Genomic DNA, 27366 nt, shown 5'->3' with positions numbered 1-27366 from the left:
GAGTTGAGAATGGTGATGGGACGCCACTGTCGAATCTCATCCAAGGAGCCACCCTCCTTTGGAATGAGGTAAATCAGGCCCTCACTCATGCTATCCGGCATCACTCCTGTGTGCAGAATGTACTGAAAGGCACTACAAAGATTTGGGCCAAGCAGGTCCCAGTACTCCAAGAAGAAGCTGGGAGTCAGCCCATCCTCACCTGGACAGCTACCACGAGGGAGGGCCCTAAGAGCCGTGTGCAGCTCCTCAAGCTGAAGAGGCAAGTCAAGCCTCTGCCGCATCTCCTCAGTCACAAGACAAGGCATCTGTGCCCAAACCTGCTCCCTGCATGCATCCTGTCTCTCTGACTCTGGCTCAGCCGACAGTAGCTCACGGTAAAAGTCAGTAGCAACTGCACGCATATCCTCTGGCTCGCAAACAACTGACCCATCGGGTCTCCTCAACTGATTGACCTTGGCATGCGAGTGCCGAGGTCCCACTGTCTCAAAAAAAACATCTGTCACTCTGTCACCCACCTGAGTCCACTGAGATGCATGCCGGTGGAAGGCAAACTCATGGCGCCTCTCCTCTGTGCAAGCAAGCTCCTGTCGAGCCTGCTGGAGCTGCTCCTCCAACCATGGACTGTCTGGATGCTGCTCCTGCATCCTCTGTAGTGAAGCAATGCCTCGTCTGAGACGCTGCTCCTCCTCTCTCGCTGCAGCCCGTCGAGCCAAAGACTCCTGAAGAAAGAAGAGGTTGAGCTGAGCTAGGCCTGAGGCCACTCTGTCTGCAGGTGGAGCCTGGCTATCCATGCCCTCTGTCCATAGAGCCTCGACCCTCTCTCTGAGTACTGAGTCCAACAAGACCCGCTCTGGGATGCGAAGCATCGTGCTCCCACTCCTCTGCCTGTCTGCCACTGTGAGGATCACTGGTGCATGGTCCGAGAAGGATGTCCCTGCCAGGATGCCCACTGATCCCCCCAAGTCACTGAAGTGGTCACTAGTGTAGAAGCGATCTATGCGCGATAGATTCACTCCTCCCACTCGGCGGTCCGATCTAGAGAAGGTAAGACTCTCTGGAGGCCTCACAAAGCCAGAATGCTGCCATGTATCCGAGACCCTCAACGTCATACAAAAACTCTCCCAAGCTGCTAACTCGACTCCATGCACAGTAGCATGGCTACCTCCGATTCTGTCAGAAGGGTCCTCCAACATGTTGAAGTCCCCTCCTACACACCACTGGTCAACCTGTGGCAAAGACTCAACAATCTGTGACCAAAACTCTGCACGAGCACTCGCCACATTGGGCGCATAGATGTTCAGGAAACCCACAAGGCTACCCTGAACCTGCATAGTAATCCACTGAGCCCTGCCTGGTACAATAATCCCTCTGCCCACAATGGCCTGCTGTAATGAGTCCGCAATAGTCATACATACCCCACCCTGGATGCCTCCAGGTCCAAAAGCAGCTGACCAAAAGGTATCATAGCGTCCACGCAAAATCTGACCACATCGCCGAATGCGGCTCTCAGACAAATGGTGCTCCTGAAGCATAAGGAGATCAATCTCTCCTCCCACAAGGCATCGCTGAAGCTCCTGACGCAATCGGCCCCGCTGTCGCTGAAACTGGGGCCCACCTAGTCCCTGCACGTTCCACGAGACGATCCTCATGGGGAGCGAGAGAGAACAGATGCTGCCGCAGCAGCAAGACGAGCTATCTTCGAAGCAGGCTTGGATGGGGAGTAATCCGCATCCGAGCGTCCTCTAGATAGGCGAGACTGCAGTGAGTGCCTGGTCCAAGCCCAAGTAGAGCGAGCCGTGCGTAAAGCAACCTCCTCTGTCCAGGAGTCCTCATGAATGAATACATAGCAAGGCAAACACTGCGTATCAGCAAAAAAGTACACCACAATGTGTCTACATCCTGCTGAATCTAGGGGTGTCACCGCAAACTTGGCCAGTGGCCACAAAGTCTGCAGCAGATCTGTAACGCCAAGTTCTCCCATGTGGTGAGAGAACTCGAGAACCTGTGTATGCAACCATCCCACCACTGAGTCGAGGGACCACTCTGTCTCAGTCCTGCCACAGAGGGGGAAGGAGAAACCAACTGCTGAGTCCAAGGCCTCTGTCCCCCTAGCGGCGAGGAACAAAGCGTGGACTCTGAAGCAGGCTGCCTCGTGGTCTGCTGCGGAATCGCCAAGAAAACGAGTAAACCCGTAATCGAAGAAATCCCAGCGGCGTCGGAGGTCAAAGCTCGTCAAACCACGAGGGATAGCTGCAAGAGGAGATGTCTGAATCTGCAGTGGGGGCCGCAAGAAGGGCTGACCCTCTCTCGCTAGGCGACTCGTGGCGAAGGCGCTGCCAAGAGATCTCCTGGCCGCCGGCAAGGGTCCAGTCTCCAGAGCCGACTGTGGTACTGAAGCAGGAGGAGGGGGAGAAGGGGCTGGGGGGGGGCGGGGGAGAGGAGAATCGGGGTGGGGCGGCAGAGACATGGGGGGGGCGAGGTGGGGAGTGAGCGGTAGCAGAGGGCGGGGGAGGGCATGAGGAGGAGGAGGGGAGATCGGAAGGCGGAGCGGCTGACGAGGGTGAAGCGGAGGTGGAGGCTGGCGTAGGGGGCTCCTCCTGCTCAAGAGGACCAAAGCGGTTCCCCGTGGGAACCCACTGCTGCTGAGTAGGCACCTGGGGGCCACTCTGAGTGCCAGGCTGTCGCTGTGGCCCCTGGCGTCGACGGCCACGGGCCTGCTGCCACCCCTCCTCCGCTGGAGCCCCAGGCTCGGAGGGTGGCGCTGGATCTGTGCTCTGCGTCGCTGGCTGTGGCTGCGGCCCAGCCTTGGCAGGCTGGGGCTGAGGCTGCGGTGCGGGTCGTGGTCTCCTCCGTGGACAGGCCTTCGCTAGGTGGCCCATCTGTCTGCAAATGAAACACTGGTTCGGGAGACCCGAGTACTCCACACTCTGTCTAAACCAACCCCCACTCACCCGAGGCAGAAGGATGACCTTCGAGAGCGTGTGGGTATCTCTGACCAAAACTCGAACTGAAGGGATGCCAGCCGCCTTGGCAGCTACTGATGCTGCCGTACGAGGTGTCTCCAGGACAGTTCCGATGGCGGAGCCAATCCTCGAGAGAAGTGGAAGGTACTCCCTCCGTAAACCCGGAAAGCAGACTGAAATGGGGATGTCCGCCTCCTCTACTAGCACATCCGAAGACGGGTCAAAACCATGTCGCCACTGTCGAAAGTGGGCGCGTGCTGCTCGGATGGCCAATGGACTCATAGCTATGACCTTGGAGGCCATCTCGGAAGTCTCGAACTCAATCTGGTAGTACCCCCGTCCGAGAATCTGGACATCCAAGATCTTGCCCACCTCTGCGAGGAGGCGGGCCTGGAGAAGATCTCGCAGCTCTCCTCTGCTGGGACGAGTGCCGAGAACCTTGCAGATGACAGAAGTCGCCTGCAAGCGTTCTACCTCTGTGGCAAGGCTCGCTTGCTCTGCCGGCGTAAGAGCAAGTCGAATGGTGGGCTCAGTGGGGTCGGGCGAGGGGGCTTCAGGCGAGTCCCTCTGAGGTGGAGCTAGAGCCTCCATTTGTGTCTATTGCTGAGTCGAAGAAGCGGGCGATGAAGAAAATCTGCGAACGAGTACGCCAAGCACTTGTCCGAAGAGAAAGCGTTGCCGAGCCAGGTGCAGAAAACCTTCGGGAGCAAAGAGGACGGGGGGGGGGGGGGATGGGGGGACGGCGAGGGCGAAGTGGGCAGCCAGGAATGTGCGGGTGCACAAGCGGCAGCGAGCGGGGGGGTGGGGTGGAGATGGCAGCGCGAGAGGAGGGCAGCGGGCAGCCTTTGGGGCAGCGCGAGAACAGGGGGGGGTAGCGGGCGGGCGGCAGCGCGCAGGGGCAGCGGGAGGGGGGGGGAGAGGTTAGCGCGCAGGGGCAGCGTGTGGGGGGGGGGGGGGGGGGGGGGGGGGGGGGGGGGGAGGGTAGCGATGGCGCAGCAAGGGGGGGGCGAGCAGCAGTAGCGAGCGTCCCGTTCATTGATCATTCTTGACTGAAGGACCGCTTTGCTGTGAGTTTGCTTCGATCTTGGGAGCTCTTGCGACGAGGCGTGGAGCAGAGACAGCCTACTTGCACGGAGGAGCGCCTACGGCAACCCCTTGTCTGGAACCCCATGGTTAGCACTCAGAGAGGCCGCTTGGTTGGTAGTCGGCCTCATGTTTCCTGGGGTCCCATGGCAGCGGGTCCAGCGCGCTCTTTAGGTGACTGGTTAGAGTTCACAGGCTTGTCAGAGGAGGTGCAGGGTACAGGGCATGAGAGGGGTGCAAAGCATGTGCCAGGACATCTCAGAGGACGTTCGAGCTGAGTGGCTCACGCCTCTCGAGCCAGTAGCACCCAGGTGGATGGGAGCCTTCACACAACTGGAGGTTCTTATCTCAATCAGGGCCTGCTCAGAGACTATTCCATCCCTTTTCTTCGAGCTTCAGGCTGGGGGACGCCTACAGCGAGTTGCAGTAGAGACCCCGCAGGTGGCAGAGTGCTGTTTTCAGAGGATCCGAGTAGTGAGCATCTGTGGGAGGACTTGTGTCATAGATCCTGACCCAGCAGCTCTTGAGACTGGACACTGGAGGCTGTGGGCTTGGAAGTGTTGTCCACTGGCACGAGTATAGTGGGATCTTGGTGAGTGGCTCTATTAAGTGGCTCTTGAGGGACCCCTCTGGAGAGTCAGCGTCACTGTCTTTGGGACTGTCCTTCGGCACAACAGGTGTGGCTTCGAGTTCTTCGGCTGATGCCTGCTCTCTCCACGGCTCGACAGTACACTTGGGGAGCAGCGGCTTGGTCCACCCTCACGGGCCCGGCACTTCAGTTTGAGCTATCTTCCACTAGCACGATGATAGTGAGAGAGAGGAGTGTTGGGAGCTCATCAGTGGCCTGACACTCTGGTTCATCTGGCGGGCCCATTGCTTCTGCATCTTTGAGGCTCGCCCTGTGCCACCAGCAGAGACTGATCCATACTCTCAAACGACAGCTTGAGGGACTACAGGGCAGCTCCGACCGCATGCGAGAGCGCAAAGAGGCTTAGCTTCGACTCTGGCGTCCTGGGCCTTTTTACACCATGGTCCAGGGAGTACTCCGATGGTATTACCGACCACCTGTGTGGCTTTTCCCTCCCCCCATTTCTTGATTTAGCCCCATTGTACATATGCTGGTTTTTTCATTGGGAGAGTCTCCCGTCATGGTTGTTGTAGCTCTCTCTTGAAGAGGTGGTTGTAGCCCTATGGGCAGTTTCAGTAACTAATAGGAGGATCTTTTTCTCGGAAAAAAAAAACCCGATTAAGGTGTTGTAGCCTCAGCGAGACTCAATTGAGGTGATTAAGGAGCAGCTCTCGCATCCCAGCATTGATGCCAAAACTTTGGGAAACAACCTCTAAAACCAGATGTTGTGGCAATGGAAAATATTCAAATGGTGCCAACAAGCTTGTCGAAGCTATGCAGCAGTCACAGCAGGTCATGCTGAAGCAACAGAGCTAGGGTTTGCATTACAATGCAACACGTAGGGTTCAGGAGTGAAACACAACACACAGATTGCAGACAGCAACATGGATTGTGTGCAGCCCATGAGCAGTAAGCAGGGTGGATACAAGTAGCACAACAGGTAGGTGGAAGGACGCAGCACTCAGCAATAAGCACAGGAGGCCGTGTGCACAGCAGCAGGTTCCACAGGTGACAACGGCAGTTTCGCACGACAAGATTCGTACAGCAATTTCCTACAACGTGACCAAGGCTCTCTCTCTCTCTCTCTCTCTCTCTCTCTCTCTCAGGCTGATTCTATTACTTGAAAATCCCCCAAAACGCCTAAAATGGTGCCTATTCTGAGGGCAAGTACATCACTGTTTACATAGCAAGCCCATAGGCATCAAACAGAAAGCTGAAAAATGAGATACAACTAGGCACATAGCCAAACGGTAAAGACTCGAGGCCAGGGTTAAAAACCTCTCCAAAAGAAAGTAAAAAGTGCCCTGGCAAGCTAAGTGGAGAGAGGATGACAATAGCCTCTAAAAGACACTTCAACAAAAAGCCTTGCCGCAACAGCCGATCAAGAACAAGAGCCAACAAAAGCCATTAGTGGTGAACATGACACTGAGCAACCACTAGAAGCTCGGCGTCGGAAGCCTGCCAATTGGGAAAATCTGACAGCCAGAGGTGATGGAGGGACAGAAGGGGGAGAGCAGTTGGTGACGAAGATGAGGGTACACAGGCAACTGACATCACCAAGAAACCACAGGAGGATAGCACAAGGTGGGTAACAAAGCGCTGCACCGAAGTTGGCATTCATCCATGCTTCGACTTCTTCGGTGGCAGTGGTGCAATCACTGCCTTTTTCATTTGGAGATTCTACCCTCAAAGGACTCTTCATGGACATCGAAGGTTGTGTTGACTCTTGCGGTTCAAGATGATCATGATTGGATTCTAGATAGTGGTGCCTCACGGCTCATGACACCTTCGAAGGATCTTTTGTCCAACATGCGCGACGACATTGTGGTACTATCTTTATTGGCGACAAATCTGAAATTCATATTCACATCGAGGGATCTACAGAGTTGATTCTCGATAGCAGAGGGGGTATGCATACGGTATTTTATGCTTTGAAGCTCGGATCTCATCTTATGTCTGTGCACAAGGTGTGCAAGCTTGGCAGAGGATGTGGTATCTAGTCGGGAATGTGAATCAAGGAAGGAGGTCAGAGGAGGCTCAATGGAGAATGAACTCTACAGGCTCCATGCTCTTTCCTCAGCAACACGGATGCCTACAGGTGATCTTTGGCATTACAGATTTGGTCATTTGAACAATGATGCTCTTCGGCTTGCTTTTCGTGAGCAAATGCTTACAGGCTTACCAAAAGTTGGGAGTAAGCATGGCAAATGCATTACTTGCATTCGTGGGAAGCAACATCGAGAATCTATTTAGAGGTTTGCTACACGCCCAGCCATTGCCATTTTGGAGTTGATTCACACCGACCTTTGTGGACCTATGCATTCTCCTTGCATTGGCAAGGCTCCCTATTTCATGTTGCTAGTGGACGATTACAACCCCTTTACTTGGGGTTTTTTTTTTTAGCACAAGTATGAGGCATTTGGCCTCTTCAAGAATTGGCGTCGCTTGTGGAGAAGAAAAGCAATCAAGTGTTGAAGACTGGGAGTTTACCTCCAAAGCATTCATTCAGTTTTGTGCGGACAATGGCATCAAGCGAGAGCTTTCGAATATTGGATCCCCTTCAGAGAATGGAGTTGTGGAGCGGAAGAATAGGACAGTGGTAGAAATGGCACAGACCATGCTTGAGCATCGAGACTTGCCAAAGTCTTCATGGGCAAAGGTAGTCGCGACAACGGTTCATAACATAAACCGATCTCCAACCCTCTTCGAAGCTTATTTTGGTAAGAAGCCCGACATCTCCCATTTTAGATCTTTGAAAGCGATGCATATGTCCACGTACCAAAGGAGCAAAGGGGGAAGTTTGACCCCAAGTCCAAGATAATGATTTTTGTGTGCTACATACAATACTCTTTTAGAGGGATATAGACTTTATGATCCACAGAAGAAGGATGTTGTACTCAACAGTGATGTTGTCTTCAACGAGTTTTTACCTTCAGAGGGGGCTTCCGCTCCCAAGTCTTCCACGACGACACCTGATTTGTCTTACCTCTTGATGAACCCTCTTCTCCCACATCTATCCCTCAAGCTTCGGAGGAGAATGCACCCATTCCAAATGATGCAGATGACAATGGTTCTCATCATACTGCAGAGTTAGAGCCAGATACACCATTAGCTCCTCCCTTGGGGAGCAAGCCACACAAGTTACCGAAGTGGCTCTTGGAGACCTTGCGAGATGCAAGGACTTCAGATTTTCCACCCGACTTGCGTGAAGGTGGTACTACACCGGCAGATTCCGTAGACATGGTTTGTAGGTTGCTAAAGGCTCTCTATGGCCTGAAAGCCCTCGAGCGTGGTACCAGAAGATAAGACTCTTTCTTCCTACGACACTCTTTACGACGATCTTTTGCAGACCCAGATTTATACATTTACCGTGAGAGAGGATTGGTGGCACTTGTTATCCTCTATGTGGACTATCTTGCGATTACAGGTAGCCATGTTGAGCACATCCGCAGTACTATGGAGACCTTGGCTAAGGAGTTTGAGATGACAAATCTCGGCTTGCTTCACTACTTTCTTGGATTGGAATATGGCAGACAGAGGGGGGCATCTTTCTCTTTCAGGAGCACTATATCCAAGAATTGTTGAAAGCATTTGGTATGACTGAGTGTAAACCTATCTCAGCCCCTATGGATCCCAATCAAAAGTTGTCACAGTATGACTCCCCAAATATAGAAAATGCTACAAAATATTGGAAACTGGTCGGTTCTCTTATTTGGGTTCAGTTTGATGTCAGTTTCCATGTGGGACTTCTAGGTTCTTTCATACAAAAACCCACCAAGTCACATTTGGAGTAGGCTCTTCGAACTCTGCGGTATTTAAAGGCAACCAAGTCATTAGACATTCACTATGCGACTGGAGATACAGACCCCAAGATCATTCTACAAGGATGGAGTGATTCAAATTAGGGTGGAGATCCAGATGGACAATGGCCGACAACAGGTCACACCTTTTCTTTTGGCTCAAGATCAGTATTGTGGAGCAGCAAGAAACAGCCTACACTTGCCTTATCTTCCACAAAGGCAAAGTACAAGGATGTTTGCAGTGCTACATGTGATTCAGTGTGGTTACGGAGGCTACTTTCCAAGATGGGATTTCCCCAACAGATGACCATCATGTACTCTGGCAACCAAAGTTGTATAGCCATTGTGAGGAATTCAATGTTCCAATCCCGGACCAAGCATAAAGAGATACAATACCATTTTATTAGTGAGAAGACCTAGGATGGCTCTATCCGACTAGAGTACATCCCAACTTCAAATAACCCTGTTGTTATCTTCACCAAACCTCTTCCACAGGCGACATTATTCTCTCATCCCTGCCATAGTAACAGGGGCGGAGGGGACGGAGCCTAGAGACGGGTGACACCCCGTTCCGAGACGGGGACGGGTGGGGACGGACGGCAAACGGCCTGCCAGGTGGGAACACAGCCCAAACGTCCTGGGGACGGCAAGGGACGGGAGAGGACGACAGTCAACTTTTTTAAAAATTTGAAAAACTGATCGTTTCTAATGGCTAGTTTCTCTCTAACAGCCATATGCTTGAACTTTGAAGCACCCTAATGGCTATAAAAGCCACCCTTTGGGTCCTCATTTCTCGATGTTTTATTAGCACGTTTGCGTCTATATGACTCATGTTCTTTGGTCTATTTAGTGTAAATTTGTGGTCAAAGTGATGCTCTATGTGTGTGGCATGTGTGTAGGTCAAAAATGCCAAAAAAACTCTGTTTTTTTCTTGCCATTCCGAACCCCATCCCCGTTCCCTAACTTTTGTCGTCCCGTCCCCGTTCCAGACCCCGACCCCGACCTGCCGTTTCATGTTACTATGATGCCAGCTCTCTTGGACTTGTTTCCCGTCTAGGAGCTGAGAGGGGATGTTAGAGTTTAGATTCATGTCTAGTGGTGGGTCCACTATCTCCCAAGAGCAGTTTAGGGAGTGAGGGTTGTTTTGTGGCTGTGCCCGACAGTATCTGAGGTAGACGTACCTTTTCTCGGCGATGCACTCCACGGTGTTGCTCTCCCGATAGGGTTCCATGAGACGTGGCCCCTGTTCCAAGGGTTTCCCGAGGTCACAGTCTCCAATTCTCTGCAGTTCTGCTACTCAATATGTGTAGTAGGATTTGAGTGAGTTGACAAACTTATTAGCATTTTTCCCAGTTATTAGGATCATGGGGTTTTCTGTCAGCAGGTAGGGCAACAACCCTCTACGGTGTGACATTGTCTACAAGTGTTCCCGTGCCCGTACGATGGACGGTTCGCACTAGGAGCTTGAGTGCGAGGAGATCTATCGCAATAGATCCAAGATTCATTGGCTGCCCGGTCCCGAGAGGAGGTTTTCTCGTGGTTGTAGACAAGTTCATCACCCGATTCACCCTTTTCCAATGTACCTTTGACATATGCACCATCGTTGTCTCTTACACAGGTGGAGATTACTAGACTCATTCGTCAGGACCTGACCCAGTTAGACACCACGAAGACATGGATAGAACCGACATAGGAGTTTAGCATGAAGATGGTTTTCTATAGAGAGCATCTTCTCCAACTCACAGGGAATGGGTTTGTGATTCAACCCAGCTATATAGATACACATCGATCCCATGGGTTACAGTATGCCATTGGTCAGATACAAACATCTTCACACCAGTTTGAGATCGAGATTGGTAGATTCACAAGGATACCAGCAGCTAGCAAGATATGCCACCGATGCCATACAGAGCCAGAGACAGAGATGTGTGATATATGTCAGTGTACAGTGTATTACGAGATACGGGGTCACTTCCACTGTCTACTCAAAGAAGGCTTCGACCTTCTCCAGAGTCAAAATCTATCAAGATCAGAGATGTATTGGATTGTGTCTACTTCAAATACAGAGATAGTTCACTGAGGAGATCTGGAGAGAGACAAACCCAAAGACAGGTTACTAATTTCTTTACACCAGACACTCGACAGAGAGAGGAGCAACCACCACTTCAAAGATGAGCTTTGCTCCATCACTTCAAAGATGAGCTCATACTCAAACCTATGGTACTCTCGTTGACCGAGCATTGGAGCTAGGGAGATCAAGACACCCACGACTCAGGAGAGGAGCTTCACAGCATCGACGGAGACTACAACGAAGGCTCAAGCCATACTATCTTGACATCCAGAGTACAAATGAGGATGGATTCATCACCCATCATATAACCGATTGTGTCAATGATCACACATACCCCTACATTCATTTTAGTATCTCTTTTTTTGTATCCACACATGGTATCAAATTCATCAGTTTGTAACAAATTGGTCTCATATCTCTTTTGACCTTTTGAAGATGTTAATATATCATTTCATCTCTCTCTCTCTCTCTCTCTCTCTCTCTCTCTCTCTCTCTCTCTCTCTCTCTCTCTCTCTCTCCCTCCCTCCCTCTCTCTCTCTCTCTCTCTCTCTCTCTCTCTCTCTCTCTCTCTCTCTCTCTCTCTCTCTCTCTCTCTCTCTGTGTGTGTGTGTGTGTGTGTGTGTGTGTGTGTGTGTACACGCGCGCGCACGAGAAAAGGGGTTGTATTCTGTGTACATAAGAGACCTCGGGAGATGCTCAATGGCCTATCACCCAGAGGAAGTACAAAAGAGGAGTGACAATGTATAGGCTATGTAAATATCAAGGTGGCTTGTACGATGGATGTAAAATGAACCACTATGGGGGTGCATAATGCAATGTGATGTGACCTTGATCTCGACAGAAGAACTAACGACCACGCCCATGTGTGAAGAAAGATGCATTGACGCTGCTCCACTGCCCTGGAGGAGCCGGCTGAAGAATCCCACTAACTGTGAAGAGTATGCACTAACTCTATCCAGATGGTTGTCAAAATGGTGGACGTAGGGGAGGACTGAGAGCCCAAAATGTGGGCATATCGAGCCTTCCACATTGTCCTTACCTTGTTCTCAGAGGGGGTTGGGGATCATTGACCCAGCACAACAGAGCAGAGCCCTCCTTGAGAAGTTTGTGGTCAGAGGACTGCTTCCAGGGGAGGAGCCTTGGAAAGAGTTGTTGCTTCACCGGCTTCGAGCTCGAGTCCCCCATGCAGGCGCCCCACTGGAGCCCTTCCAACACGTGAATTTTTAAAGAGGTGCGCAGAGTTGGTCTAAGCAGGAGTTGGAGGATCAATTTGCTACGAGCCTACTTAGGTCTTGGGAGCACTCCACCATAAATCTTGGTCAACATGAGACCAATCATGACAATATTGTAGTTGGCAGGTACAGTCGGACACTGCCTTGCGTAACGGCACAATAGTATGCAAGAGTGTGGAAAGCCCTTAGCGATGGCATTGCGTGCTGCGACGAAGACTATGAAGTGCTTTCCTTGAAGGTCAGTGTGATCAGCTGCTCTCCCATGCTGTAATCTCTCTACCATCCCCTTTGCACTGTTCGGGGGGGGGGGGGGAGAGGAGAGAGAGAGAGTGAAGCAACCAGATTAGTAACAGAGAACCAAGAAAACCAGAACATCACCAAACACACGCACAAATCCTTGGATAAATGGTGAGAGCCAAAGAATGAAGAGGTAGACAGCTTTGTGTGATAACGTGGATACTTCAAGAATCTACCCGCACATGGATGTTTTCTTTGCCAGATTCTGGCGGTAATATGTGGTTTCAATTTTTTTTAAATACAAATTGACATTTGCGTAAGCGTGAGTAGATGTATGTACCCATGTGTGGATAACTGTGAGCCCTTAGATTAATGTGGTGCCTCATTCTCCACCTATACTTCATTCAACACTCTTATCATTGTCCACAACAACCCATCAAGGAATAACCACCTAAAAATCTAGTTTTTTCATCCAAAAACTGGACGCGCACACAGTCAAAATTGGACAAGAAACTCAAAATGGCCTGAAAAAGGAGGGTAAGGCCAATTTGTACGAATCATCCTCTTTATATATCAAAACAGCAAAAAAGATTTCCCTACATCCAGAATAGCTGGAGTAGCAGTTGCCAAAACTCAAGCCCTCTGACAAATGAGCTCAAGTGCAACGGAGAGTAGATGACAGCTCAAAGCAGTAGAGAGAAAATGATTACAGAGATGCATGTGCCAGATGAGCAAAATCATGGAAATAAAAGTTGAAACTTGATCGACCCAAGGCATACCATTAGAAGAAGCGAGCCCCAAACTTTGCTGTTGTGCCGCTTACTAAAAAGATATACCTCACCTACAGCTGTTATTAGATTTGTGATGTTCTTCAATATTGTAACCATGGCGACGTTCATGTACTTGAGGCTGAAAAAGCACACTACCAATTGAGAAACTAATGATGTGGATTATATTAAAAAGAACTAATAAGAATGCCAAAAGCAACAATGCTTGAAATTACCTGAAAATACTGGAGACGAGCATCCCCACAAAAATAAGGTTCACTGGAAACCAGATGAAGACAAGTTTCCAGCTTATCGGTTCAGTAGTAACGACCCCAGAGATACTCAAAGCATATACAATCACCACACTCACCAGATTCTGATAAAAAGGCAAGGCAGCACAGGTGAATACCTCCAATATAAACCTTACACAAACTAACTAACTTTGCTCTGCTTCAGGCTCTTTGGTCATTCCAACCATCCAAACAACGATTGAAACAAACATTATCAAATAAACAAGAAAGGAAATGGAGAAAAAAGGCCTTTTAGGGAAAGAAGCTTACGTAAAGCTGATGAAAAATCTACTGACCTGATAGCACATCAGAGATATCCCAGCTTCGAAATTGTAGCTTGATAAGACTATTTTGTTGAGCAAAATCATACTGCAGGAACAGATGCAGTATGCAAGCCCTGATATCAATGCTTGATTTCGCCATTTTGAGAAGATTCTATCCTTGATTGGCCGGTCACTTGTTCCACTTTCCAGATCATCAAAAGAGGCTACACCTCTACCTCCTAAAAAGCCCCTACATAATGCCATGGTGTTACAAAAAACACCATAATACAATCATGGATTTTTTTTGGAGAAAAACCAGACAGGATAAAGAATACAAAGCTCTTTAGACTAAGCTTTTCAGCTGGACACAGAATTTTCTTCAGAACTTTGGCAGGAAAAAGTGCAAGAACATTCTCAGATGCCTATAATAGTTTCAGCCAGTTAAAGATGGCAAAGAAGCCACATATATTGAGAAAAAAATCACTTAAATTGTTAAAACAATCCCGTAAGGGCTGGTTTTGTCAAAAAAAAGACTCATAAGAGCAAAGGCTCCCAAGCCTATGCTGGGCTACACAACCCCTTCTTTTATTTTTGTGGTTGAAAAGTCAGATAAGGTTGCATGTTTTCTCCTTGTTTCTTGGCTTTCGCCTTGTTGCTACTTCCTTCTATAATAGGCCATGCAAGAGCTTAAAACAGGGCCCACACACAACAAACACGAGAAGGCATATAGGATTACAAGGATCCATTAGAATACCAACAGCCTATGCATGAAAATGAATTCCTCTCTTGTATATGTGTAATGGATAATTATCCATTCAATGCTTTGTGATCTTGAATCGACAATGCTTGAAGGAAAATAAATGGGCAGTAGATGAGGTCAGAAGGCTGAAAATATGAACATGACATACCCCATTCCTAAAAACAAGCACGCAAGAGGCAGAAGGAATGGCAAAGACCATGAGACAGGAAGAGAATGCGAGAGAATGGCCAAAGAGCAATAACTCAATGACTCACAAGAATGCTCATATATGGACATAACGAGAATGAGGGTCAAGGGTCACTTATAGCGGTATCAATGGCCTCATAAGAATTATCCAGCCTCCTCTTTGTCAGAGTCCTGTTTCCATGGGATGCATGGAATGCATGGGACCCTTGGTTGTTACCAGTTGTGTCCAACTATTTGGGCTTTTCTCCCTCGCTCATATATTTTGCAAGAGAAGGATTCAATGTTTTTACAACCAACCCACAGTGGTTTTCGACAACAAGCCAGCGTGTCATCTACACACGAGGCTAGCAAGGCAAAAGCAGGACGGCGACAACGGCTCATTGCTTGGAACAGAAGAAGAAGGCTGCAAGTCCGGTGAACTGGATGGGAAGTTGCATCCCACTCCAGTGAATGGATGGTGGCAAAAACCCTACAATTGTAGATCTGAGCCACTGATTGGTTTATGTCTGGCAGATGACCATTCAGATTAGGACACAGGCTAGAGACATGAATGTCTCTAGCCATCAGGGGAGGGCTACATGATGCATGCTCCCCCCCCCCCCCCCCCAAAGGAGCAGCCACTTGTTCATAACTAGAAGGTGTGCGGCACTCTGCGTGATGCCAATGTGGGTAGAAAAAATATTATAGCTAGTCCAAAAGTTTGTGGAGGATAAGTGCTTGGCGATGCTTTGGTTGATGCATGCTTTTCACCACCCCCCAGGAGCAAAATTTAAGCAAACTAAAAAATTAATAAAATTCCCACCTTGCATCTGGATGGTGTAGGAAAAAAATATTATAGCTAGTCTAAAATTTCATGGAGGAAAAGTGCTTGGCGATGCTTTGGTTGAAATCTATGCCCGATGTGGTGAATTAAGGAAAGTACAGAGGAATTTTAGTCCGCGTTGTCATTCTTTTGGAGCACTTTAATTGCAGGAAGCCGCGTTACCAAACAAATCGAAAAGTTACTGGTAGGAAACTGTCAAAGGATTGATTCTGGGAGGCATTCAACGGGTTTTCGAGTCTTCCGCGGACAACGGCTGCTCGAAGGTTCAAAGTTTCGCATAAAATCTTTTGCAGGATTAGGAGAGCTTGCCATGAGAAAGATAGTCAAGTAGTCACATTATTGTCAAATGAAGGTGGAGCCACGAGCACCTCTTTTTCCCAAGTTTCTTCCCTATGGGGCTCCGCCCTTATTAAAAATATTATTAATGCATAATATTTTAATTAATAAAATTAAAGAGTTGAAGTGCACTACTGACCTCGTAATCATGTATAGGTGTCGTCCAAGTTTGCAAGGCAGAGGACGTTGTTTGTGTTAAGCTACATAAAAGCAATGTGAATAGTTAAACATTTTGTCACGCTGTCATGTCGCTTTGTTGGCATGGGATGAAAGATGTCTTATGATTTATGTCAGATTCTGTTATGACACCAGGTTGATTGAAATGTATGCTAACTGTCGGTTTTGGGGCCATTGAATGAGGTTTTGCATGTAGGCCAGGATGAAGAGATGCTGTCAAAATACGGTTTGATAGGCCAAAAGTATAGTTCTTGAGACGCGATGAGTATGCCCAATATGCTCATGAAGCTATGGATAAGATGAAAGAGGAAATTTATGCTCGCCATCAACAGCTTCATAATCTACATACACGTTTAATGAAGCATACCAAGAGGCCATTGATGTACAAAACAAGAAACCAGATGAGCTAACTACAAAATCCACAGCAGAGTTGGAAACCCTAAGGATAAAGAACTAGCTACAAGAGTAGCAGCTTCAGGAGGTGACCACCACGTTACGAGACTCAACATCATCAGTTCAACAGTTCAACGGCTACAGGTATGGTTAAGCATTGCAAATGCTCAGTTGGCCCAGTTAGAGTCTCGCTGCCAAGAACAGAACCAACTACTGAACTAGCTCAGAAATAACCCCACTGAGGCTACACTACAAGGCATGGATGAGGCTTGCAAAGCCCTTGGAGCAAAAAGTTAAGACTTTGAAAATGGAGTTAATGCTAGAACAAATGTAGTGCAGAGAATTCTCCATTGGGTTTATGCAGCGAGAAGAGAGTAACCAGAAGGAAATTGCACAGATAAAGGAAGAACTTAGCAAAGCTCAAGAAGGCACCATGAGCACTCTAGCGCAACAAGCATCAACTCCATTCTACTCTTGTCATCGCTCACGATACTGGCCCCGTCCCCATTGTCATGATGTTCCCTGTACTTATCTTGCCACTAATCTTGATAACTCTGGAGATTGTCATGCACCATCGTGCACGCCCTGCATCACGAGCTCTCTCCCTCTCTCCCCCCCCCCCCACCCCCCCCCCCCCCTTTCGGATGTTGGTGTCATCTCATGGTCGCCATTGTAAGTATCATTAAGAAATAAGTTTGATCTTCTCATGCTTTTGCCTCAATTCTCTCTCCCCCCCTAGCTCTCCATTTAGGGATATATTCGCTAGTGTTTCCGCATGTCACGTTGTCCGGGTCTTGTCCGTTTTCTCTCTCCTTAACTCTGCATTCGAGGGTATGCTCGCTAGTGTTTTCGCATGCCACTCTGTCTGGGTTTTGTCAAGTGTCCCACGCCACTATGCCATCACTAGCCAGTTGTTCCTGTCAACAATCTGCGACATAGACCACTCACAGGTGCCGCCTACACCTTTGTTTTGAGTGTGTACCCTTTCTGTTCCATGTATCATTGTTTGTTTTCTCATTGGCTTAGCTAGGCGGTGTGTTGTATCATTTTGGTCGTCTGTATTCGAGTCCTAGCCGCATCCCAAGCTAGGTGGTGCCCCTATAGTATACCTCTCATGATGAGCATGTTGATGAGCATGTAGAGGCCACCAGGTGTATTTTGCACACGCCTCTCATTTGCTGCGTGTGCAAAATAAACCTGGTGGTCTCTACACCAAGACTATGCACGATGGCCTCATCACGGGAGGTATACAATAGGGGCACCACCTAGCTTGGGATGCGGCTAGGACGCAAATACATACGATCAAAACGAAAGAAACACCACACCACCTAGCTAAGCCAACGATAAAACGAACGATGATACACGGAACAGAAAGGTACACTCTCAAAACAAAGGTGTGGGCGGCACATGTGAGTGGTCTATGTCGCAGGTTATTGACAGGAACAGCTGGCTAGTGATGGCATACTGGCGTGGGACACTTGACGAAACCCAAAGAGAGTGACATGCGAAAATACTAGCGAGCATGCCCCCGAAAGCAGAGCTAGGGAGAGAGAAAACAAACAAGACCCAACAACGTGACATGCAGAAACACTAGCGAACAAGGGAACCAAGGACTGAAAGACACCATGCATGGTACTCCGCTGAATGGAGCACCGGAATTCAACCGAAGAGAATAACCTGGAAGCCCCCTCTCAAAGAGAAGTATCCTCAAAAGTACGCTCTGAGGTAACAACTAACTCAACCTACATCGAGACAGAGCAAACACTGTCACTGAAAGCTACAAAGCTAAAGCTAAGAACTCACCCAAAGATAGTAAGTCCCTCTCCCGCTCAATCTTGGGAAAAGAGAATAAGTACTACCATAAAGAAATCTAAGATAACCTGGAGTAAAATTGCTTCCTCTATAACTGAATAGCAAAGCCTGAATCTCACGAAACTCGAGACTCAAAGAGAATGACACCATCAGTAAACTCGGACTGCTAAGAATAGGAATACCCCTCCAGAAAGAACCTAGCTACTCAAGCAAACTCCCTGAGATCGAACCTGTAGGTACAATCCAATACAACATGCCAAACTACAAACAGACTCGGAAGAGCACATATACTCCCACTGTTGTAACTTGCTTCCTTAAAATCTTCATCAAAAACTGTCATTTGTACTTGTGCTGAAGAGAACATACCCACAACTGAATTGTGCAATCAATATCCAATACAAAACATGATACCAATACTCACAGGGAGAGTAAAGGAACCGGCTCGGGGAACAAGCCCGTGAGAAACGTTTGGGCTGATTTGTAACATGCCAGAAAGCTGGGCAAAAGACTGCAAGGGAAGAACATGCTATACTAGCCACCTGAAGAAGGGATGCACCCAAGGTTGGAGCTCTCCAACGAGATGTATAGCAGAAGCATCCAAATGTTGTTGACTGCGGGAGTAGGAACTACAAGTCCCCACCAATTGTCGACACTATGTGCAAACCTGTCATCCAAAGAATCTCGACAAATTTGTTGTCAATCATCAAGAAAAACTGCCCATAGAAGGTTGCAAACCTGTCCCGCAACTGATGCTGACAAGCTCACAAGAAGTCGTAAATTGTCCCAACACTGGTATTGACAAGCTCACAAGCAGTAAACTATCCCACAACTGGTACTGACAAGCTCACAAAAGGGCAAAGAAGTGACCAAATCTGTAGGACCATATTACCACCGGGCAAAGGAGAGAACATGGAGAAAGGAAAGGTCCACACAAACAAAAACCTCCTCAAACTGTTGTCATTGTTGGCTAAGGGTCTCACACCACATGCTCCACCTCTAAACCTCATCCAAAGCAATCGGATGATCAAACAAGAAGTGCTTATGGAGATAAAAGTGTCCCCCTTTGCCTGTCAAAGCCAACTCCAACACATGCATTAGAACATGCACCTGAACTGCTGCATACCGGATAAGCAAGAGTCAACTGAAGCCGGAACTGAACAATGGAAAATCAAAGAACATCCTCTGCTTCTAGAAAAGGAAAGTTATCCTCAATCCGGTATCTGGTACAAAAGTGGAATTGAATTGTCAACCTGCTACCCATCAGATAGGTAACTCCATCGGCAATTCCAAGAAAGACGTGCATTTGCAAAAGGCATAGCAAATCTGCCAATCCATCTCCTCGAAGAAAACACAACCATAGAAAACTCCTCCTAAAGTGAGGAGGAAGATCCTATTGCAGTCCAAACACTTCTCTTTGAAGAAGAAGCTAGAAGTGAATAGCTCCCCCTTTGGATCCAACAACCGCATGCTTACTCCACTTGCAAGAAGGCACGGTAACATGACTCCATCTGGGAAGAAACCAAAGCGATCCAGCACTGCTACACATCCTGAAGCCTCCATCAGGTTTCCCTCAATGAAGAGAGGTCGGGGTAATCAAGGGTAAAGACAGGGAAGTCGTAGACGAGGATCCAAGGCCTCCAAATACCAAAATCTGCCCCAAACTTGGAGAAAAACAGGAAAAAGCAGCAAGATTCTTCTCTCTCAATCATGTCCAAAACCGCACCGGATCAGCCACATCCAAGCATCCAGGTGGTCGTATCACCAAAGGGCTCTGATACCATGTCAAATGTAAGGTGCAGTGGAATGAATGTTGTATTTTCTCAAGATTAGTGATCTTTATTGCTCAAGGTTCCTTTTAGTTCTTAGGGAAAAAGAGAGCTTTCCGTCTTATGGAGAGTGCTATGATCACGAACAAAGTCAGTGGATTGTGCGTGCAAATGAATGAGATTGAGAGAAGGAGAGAGAAGAGATACGACACCGAGAGGTTTGTAAAACCCTCCTCAAAGGGCCCCACTCTCGTCGGCGAGAGTGGTCTACTTTGATTGCACAAAGGTGTACAATGCTTATGCAATGGACTGATGCAAGTTGGACTGTAACCGGCCCGTAGGGCGGTAGGCGTTGGCTTTCACCCGAAATTCTTTACTTTATACACACACACAGAGCACTTTGCAAAGAGAACCTGTAATGGGAATTAACACTTCAACTCACACACGGCTCGGAAGCTAGAATGCTCTGAGCAGACGCCGACAACCTGTAGGCCCCAAAATTGGCGCCCCTTTCGGTATTTCTTTATTCTTTAGGAGGGTAAATTACAAGGTAAGGTCCTGGGAATCCTTCACGTGTATCCACCTAGATACCATTTGATTTGGCCAAATTTCGGCAGCATAACAGCCCCAAAACTTGCGCGAAACCAATTCCCCTGCTAGAACTCGCTTGCACTGGCGTATACCCTCTGATTCCTGTCCAAAAACAGTAAATTCAGCACGCTGTATTTACTGGTTTTTGCCCTGTTTTCAGCCCCAAACAGTCCCCTAACTGTCCTTTGCCAGTGGGGCACGATTCCCAGTGATCCTGGCGTCCGTACGGCTGAAAAACAGTGAATTTACAGTGCATACACAGCGCTGATTTTGCACCTGTTCGGTGAGGTTATGACCCTCACCAGTGCCTGCTTTGGAGCAGCAGTTAGCTATCCCTGTTCCTGCTCAAGGAGGCTCTTGCCTCAGCACAAAAGCATGAACCCACACATCTGTACATCAGTCAAATGAGTAGCCCTCTTGTGGGGCATCACATAACTGCACGTAGGGGAGAGAGAGAGCAGTGTGTAGTGTGCAGGGCATCACTCCTAGCACCACACTGTACATGAGAGGGAAAGAAAGCACTCCATAGCTCTTAACCTGTGACAGGTTGCAAATGAGGCTTCTCCCAGCTTAAAAATCAGCGCCCATTTTTCTGGAAGAGGCAAGTCCCTGAAAATGTGACACTTGGCGCATTTACAAGCATTTTCCCGTTTCGGGTTCGCCGCTTAAAAATATCCCAACCGACGCGTCAGTTGACTTCGCGGCAGAGTTATAAAGTGTTCCCCTAGTCATACCGAAGGTAATGACGCGAACACATTTCACGGCCCAAAATAGCAGTTCCCTAAATTTTAGGAGATGCTTCCGTTGGGCTCCCACTGGTCTTCTGACCATCTATCCTCATTGGGACCGCATCCAAAAATGCAATGTGGCCCAACTGTCGCATACTTTTTGTTGGAAGTCCCACCTTGACTTTACGCCTTAATTGAGTTCACTTCCTAGCATCCACCAACTTGCTAAGTGCGACGGGGGGACCTATATGATCTTGCTCTGAGCCTAGACATCCTCTTACCATACGAATTCCAGTGCCGACCACTTCCCGTCTGCGGGTGAATCTACCGTTCACATTGGCCATACAATGTCCGACCGTTTGCTACTTCAAAAAGAGGGTCTTAAACAAATAAAATAAACCCCATTGGAAAGAAACCAACAACCAAGGTTAGCAGTTGCCACATCTCTGTGACATGGTTAATAACTGCCACGTCCTCGTGACATGGACTATGTCGATGACGACGACGATGATGACGACGGCGACTTGATGGCTAAAATCTGGGATCTTCTATTGGCTGAATTCGGGAATGGTTCTAGGGCTGAAAAATGACTGTTTTTGGCTATCCTCAAGGGCTGAAAATGATGGGTATGACGGGGGTCAAGCTGAGGTCAAATCGTTGACTATTGTACCTGTTTTAGCTGTGTTTTCCGCTGATGATGAAGGCTGAAAAACGCTGGTCACTGCAGGTTTATTCAATGCTGAAATTCGCTTCAGTATCATGCTACAAAAAACGCTGAATCATGCTGGCTACCTAGCGTTAGTTAACTGCTGAAAAAAACGCTGGTGTTGGCAGTTGAAAAACGCTAGGCAAGGCAACTGGATGGCGATGCTTCACTGTGGGGGAAAAACGCCAAGGGAAGCTTCATGGCGATGGAGATCTGCTGGAAAGTGGGAAAACGCCAAGGGATGGGAGAGGTATGGCGCTAGGGGGTCATAGGGGAGGTTACTGCTGAGAAGTTGCATGTTGAGCGGGAAGCTCCTGCTGCCTCTTCTGCCATAAAGTGTGAACTTTGGTTTGCTTATATATTAACTTAGCAAAATAGCCCTACCTACTTTTGTAGGAAAGTCACTTAAAAATAATAAGTGAAAATCCCAATAAATAGGAAAATAGGCTAAATGCACTGGAAAATTCCCCTAACTGATGCGAAGGATTCTGATGGGAATTCCGATGATCATGCTATGTGCAACCGGAGGAAATGCATCTATGCTATATATACCTTCATAAGTTCAGAATAGTCTGAACTCACGAATTATAAGAGGGAATAAAGCACTCATAAAACTTTAAAAGCAAGGCACACAAGAAAAGAAAAGAAAACCAAAAAAAACTAAAAAACTAAAAAAAACAAACAAAACTAGAAATGCATCTATGCTAAGTGACTGGGCATGCACGGTCTACGAATAGACTCACAAAAGTGCCAGATCACTGCGATTCTAAACTGATCGGACTGACTGAACCCTGCTGTGGTGTAGCTTGTCCACGGACACATAGGGTTGGGATGTGTCACGTGACATCCCCTCCTTTTCAAAGTGAGGTACTGGTACCGAACTGTATGGCGTCGAGGGAGATCGCCAACAACATCCGGAATCCTGGAAGGGACTCTTCGCCGGCCCACTCGGATGTGTGGGTCGTGCGGTACTTGAACTTCATAAAGGTCTGCAACGCTTGCTTCTTTGGGCCGCGCCGAAAGCGACACAAAGTCTTCTGAATCTCCTTTCTTGCTTCAACTTCGTTGAGAGTCCTGCTTCTTTCGTCTTCAAGAATCTCCATGGCTGAAAATTCTTGCAACCATCTCCAACACAAAACCATGAACATACTCATTCCATGTAAAGTGAAGGAAAAAAATCTTGTCTTCTCTAAAGACTGTGTATGCAATGTAGATGAACATAGAGACGGAGTGACAACACGTTCATCAAACACATGCAAACAATGCGATCGAATCGTTTCTGTTTGATCGAAATCAATCAACTGTGGCAAATCACAATGGAAATGCCCATGCGTGGTACTCATACAATCATGTGCTCGTTCAGAAACTGTGACATGCCAAGGAAGAGACATGGAATGTGACTTCCTGACATACAAACTTTTCAACTTTTCATGCACAATCCGCATACATTCGTGCTCATCCATGAGAGAAACGTGCTCAACATGCAATATGTCATGCCTAGAAAAAGGGATCACATAACGATGCTGACTAAAATACAGAAAACCTTCACGAATGAAACACTCGAACAATGCGTGCGTATCAATCATGCGAACACATAATACTTCCTGTGAGGGTGCTTTTGACCAAGGCTCAAGAGTCAAGATCGGTTCGTCAGGGTCTATCGAATCTTCTTGTGGGGGATCTGTGGACCTCGACTCGAAAGCCAAGATCAATTCTTGGTGATTGATCGAATCTGCAACGAGGTTAGCTTGGCTAGAAAAAGCATCCACTAACACCTCATCCTTGGGAACAATCACATCTGCTTCATGCAAATCATCATGCTGGTCTTTATCATCCAAATCATCATGCAAATCATTATCCTTCAAATCATCATCATGCTTCACACAATCATGCAAATCCTGTGTGTCATGCCGTGGAGAAAGAGAGACTGAGAGAATCTCCTTATCCCAAATCTTGTCCTGCATATTAGCAATGAGAGATGGAGAAGGAGAAGTATCCACTACATGAAAGACAGTAGGAGAATCACTTTTGGCATTGAGAGTTAAAGTGCTAGCCTCCCAATCAACGAGAGGGTTTATTTCACGAAACCATTTCATGCCTAAAATCATATCACATCCTGAGAGAGGAGAAACAACAAATCTTCTAGTGAAGGCAGTCTGTTGAATTGCAAACAACACATCAAGGCACTCCTTCGTGATGAGAGCGTCCATACCAGGACGAAAGCCAGAGACCTCGATAGGAGATCTCAGACTAACTTTGAGGCGGGCTCTCTCAACAAGAGAGGGGCTGATCACATCATGCATACTACCTGGGTCAAACAATATGACAAAACGGTGCCCCGACGTACGACCATAACATTTAATGAGAGAATCATCAATGGGAGGGTCCTGAGAAACTTTGGGCACAATCGTGTTATCATTCATTGCATTGACAGATGTAGTGGGTGTTGTGGGTTCTTTAGATTCATTCGATTCAAGCTTAGGACATGCTCTTTTTATGTGACCCTTAATGTGACAATGAAAACAACGACCTTCTTTAGAATAAGTGCTTTGTTCTTCCGAAGTGAAGTAACCTCCTACAATTCCTTGTGCTACCTTTTCATCTGGAGTAAGCTTAGGTTTAGCAATTGTGTTAGCCTTACCCTTAGATTCATTGGAAGAATTCTTTGATGAGATACTGTTGGAAGATTGGTTAGAAGAGTTATCATTCTTACCATTCTTACCATTCGTACCGTTCTGCGGGTTCTGAGAAGTCTGCGAGATACTTGTAGAAGTCTTGTTCTCCTTAGGCTTTCCTTTATTGTGCTTCATCTCGTGGACGAGAGCAATGGCTACCGCTTTGTTGAGATCGATTGGATCGAGTACCTCGACATCATACTTGATATACTCGTCCAATCCGTAAAGAAATGCCTCCTTGCGCTTCCGCATCCGATTTGCGTAATTGAGTGCCGAGCTGCAAAACCTGATTAGAGAAAGACATAACCGGCATACCGTTTTGCTCGAGAGCTCGCCAATCGTCCTTCAGTCGTGCAAGGTACTGAGGTGGCATAAACCGCACCTTGAGCTTGTCTTGGAAATCAGCCCAACTAAAAGAGGGGCGTGAAATCGTCGGCTGTCTCTAGGTGCGCGGCTAGCTGTGCCTCTTGCCATGCGTGGTACCAATTTATGGCATCACCGGCAAGGTACATAGCTGCCGTCAAAACTTTGCTATGGCCTGTTTTCTTAGTTGTCGCAAAATAAGCATTAAATTGATGCAACCAAGAATGAATAACAATAGCATCCATCTTACCGTCATACTTACTGAAAGTCAACTTCTCTGTGACTGGATTGTGTGAATCCGCATCGTGGCTTGCGCCACTTGACGAACTCCCACGATCTTTGGGTGGTTCGGTCTTTGAGGCTAGGATTTGGGCGATAAATTCTTGATTGCGAAGCTCCCTTTGAGCTTCACGCTCGGCCTCCTTTTCTGCTTTGCGTTCTTTTCGTTCAACGCGCTCGCGTTCGAGAGCAAGTCGCTGTTCTTCTTGTTTTGCGGCAAGCGCAATGCGCTCACGTTCCTTAGCAAGTCGATTTTCTTCTTGTTTTGCAACAAGTTTGTCGTTTCTTTCATCGCGCTCGAGGTCCTTGGCTTCTTGTGCACGGTCCTTTGTTGCTTGTTCTTCTGCTTTGCTTGCGAGTTGTGCCAAGGCAACTCGATTCGTTTCTTGTTGTTGTGCCATCATGTCCAACATCGACTTGACCATCATCTCCATAGGAGTGAGGACAACTCGTGGCATAGATGGCGAAGGGGGAGGGTTGGAAAAATCTCCTGGTGGGGAGAATCCTTCGTCGCCTCTCTCATGCTCATCACCTAAATGCGAAGTATCCATGCCGCTTCGGGTGACGACCATGCACTAGGATCTTGGGGTCTTAAGCTCGCGAGGAACTTGGGTTCTTGAGGGTCTTGAGGTTCTTGAGGTCCTTGATTCGTGAGAATCCTGGGTTCTTGAGGTTCTTGAGTCTTGAGGGTCTTGGGTTCTTGGGGTTCTTGAGGTTTTCTTTCGCTTGCAAATCGCGTTGGAGAAGGATCTTCCCTTCACTCGAGTTTTACTCCTTTTTGCGGGCGCACCCCTTAGCGGCCTTGCGCTCACACCAAGGTTTCTTTTTCCCACCTCACGTCGATTGGCCGACCGCTAGGTGCACGGTCCGCTCTCAATGAGTGAAAAGAGACACAAGGGGAGGCTGGACAAGCCCTTCTTTCTTGGAATTCCTGTCACTCTTCAACAAAACACGATTAGGAATCGCCACACCCAAGTAAACTTGGGTTCGTACGATCGCAACAAGCAAACAAATCCTTGTGGTTCTTGTGGTTCTTTCCTTGAGTAATGCAGAACACCTCCAAAGCTCTGATACCAATGTAAGGTGCAGCGGAATGAATGTTGTATTTTCTCAAGATTAGTGATCTTTATTGCTCAAGGTTCCTTTTAGTTCTTAGGGAAAGAGAGAGCTTTCCGTCTTATGGAGAGTGCTATGATCACGAAAAAAGTGGGTGGATTGTGCGTGCAAATGAATGAGACTGAGAGAAGGAGAGAGAAGAGATACGACACCGAGAATGGTGTGTAAAACCCTCCTCCAAAGGCCCCACTCTCGTCGGCGAGAGTGGTCTACTTTGATTGCACAAAGGTGTACAATGCTTATGCAATGGACTGATGCAAGTTGGACTATGCCGATGACGACGACGATGATGACGACGGCGACTTGATGGCTAAAATCTGGGATCTTCTATTTGCTGAATTCGGGACTGGTTCTAGGGCTGAAAAATGACTGTTTTTGGCTATCCTAAAGGGCTGAAAATGATTGGTCTGACGGGGGTCAAGCTGAGGTCAAATCACTGACTGTTGTACCTATTTTAGCTGTGTTTTCCGCTAATGATGAAGGCTGAAAAACGCTGGTCACTGCAGGTTTATTCAATGCTGAAATTCGCTGAAGTTGACTGAGGTATCATGCTACAAAAAACGCTGAATCATGCTGGCTGTCTAGCGTTAGTTAACTGCTGAAAAAAACGCTGGTGTTGCAGTTGAAAAACGCCAGGCAGGGCAACTGGATGGCGATGCTTCACTGTGGGGGAAAAACGCCAAGGGAAGCTTCATGGCGATGGAGATCTGCTGGGAAGTAAGGGATGGGAGAGGTATGGCGCTAGGGGGTCATAGGGGAGGTTACTGCTAAGAAGTTGCATGTTGAGCAGGAAGCTCCTGCTGCCTCTTCTGCCAGAAAGTGTGAACTTTGGTTTGCTTATATATTAACTTAGCAAAATTGCCCTACCTACTTTTGTAGGAAAGTCACTTAAAAATAATAAGTGAAAATCCCAATAAATAGGAAAATAGGCTAAATGCACTGGAAAATTCCCCTAACTGATGCGAATGGATTCTGATGGGAATTCCGATGATCATGTTGTGTGCAACCGGAGAAAATGCATCTATGCTAAGTGACTGGGCATGCACGATCTACGAATAGACTCACAAAAGTGCCAGATCACTGCGATTCTAAACTGATCGGACTGACTGAACCCTGCTGTGGTGTAGCTTGTCCACGGACACATAGGGTTGGGATGTGTCACGTGACATCAAAGGTGGCAGCAGAAGATGCGATGAAGACAAGAACTGGCTCGTGATCCAGTGGGTACCTCAACTCCGATCTAGAACACTTGCAATGCCAAACACATGAACAAGGCACACCTGTGGAGAAGAGACATCACTGAGGTGGAAAGAGACATGAC

At 47.8% G+C, this 27366-nt stretch overlaps 1 protein-coding gene across 10 annotated transcripts in view; it reads right to left on the bottom strand.

Annotated features, from left to right (window-relative positions):
- Window positions 1–27366, bottom strand: part of LOC147441099 (GDP-mannose transporter GONST1-like) — an 80803-nt gene that overhangs the window by 50298 nt on the left and 3139 nt on the right. For 9 of the 10 annotated variants that reach the window (XR_015184302.1, XM_086482817.1, XM_086482821.1 and 6 more), the window contains 3 exons: window positions 13368–13584; window positions 13018–13157; window positions 12794–12923 (listed from right to left, as the gene is read on the bottom strand). Coding sequence is in view for 9 of the 10 variants with exons in the window: in XM_086482817.1 (XP_086338943.1) it covers window positions 12794–12923; window positions 13018–13157; window positions 13368–13584 (487 nt within the window). In the remaining variant the exon portion in view is untranslated. The remainder of the gene's footprint in view (window positions 1–12793; window positions 12924–13017; window positions 13158–13367; window positions 13585–27366) is intronic. The other variant, XM_086482824.1, reaches the window with a different exon arrangement.

This window comes from Adiantum capillus-veneris, chromosome 15 (assembly GCF_014529385.1).
Source record: "Adiantum capillus-veneris isolate H3 chromosome 15, ASM1452938v2, whole genome shotgun sequence".
NCBI classification, from domain to species: Eukaryota; Viridiplantae; Streptophyta; class Polypodiopsida; order Polypodiales; family Pteridaceae; genus Adiantum; species Adiantum capillus-veneris.
This window is presented reverse-complemented; position numbering and strand designations above follow the sequence as displayed.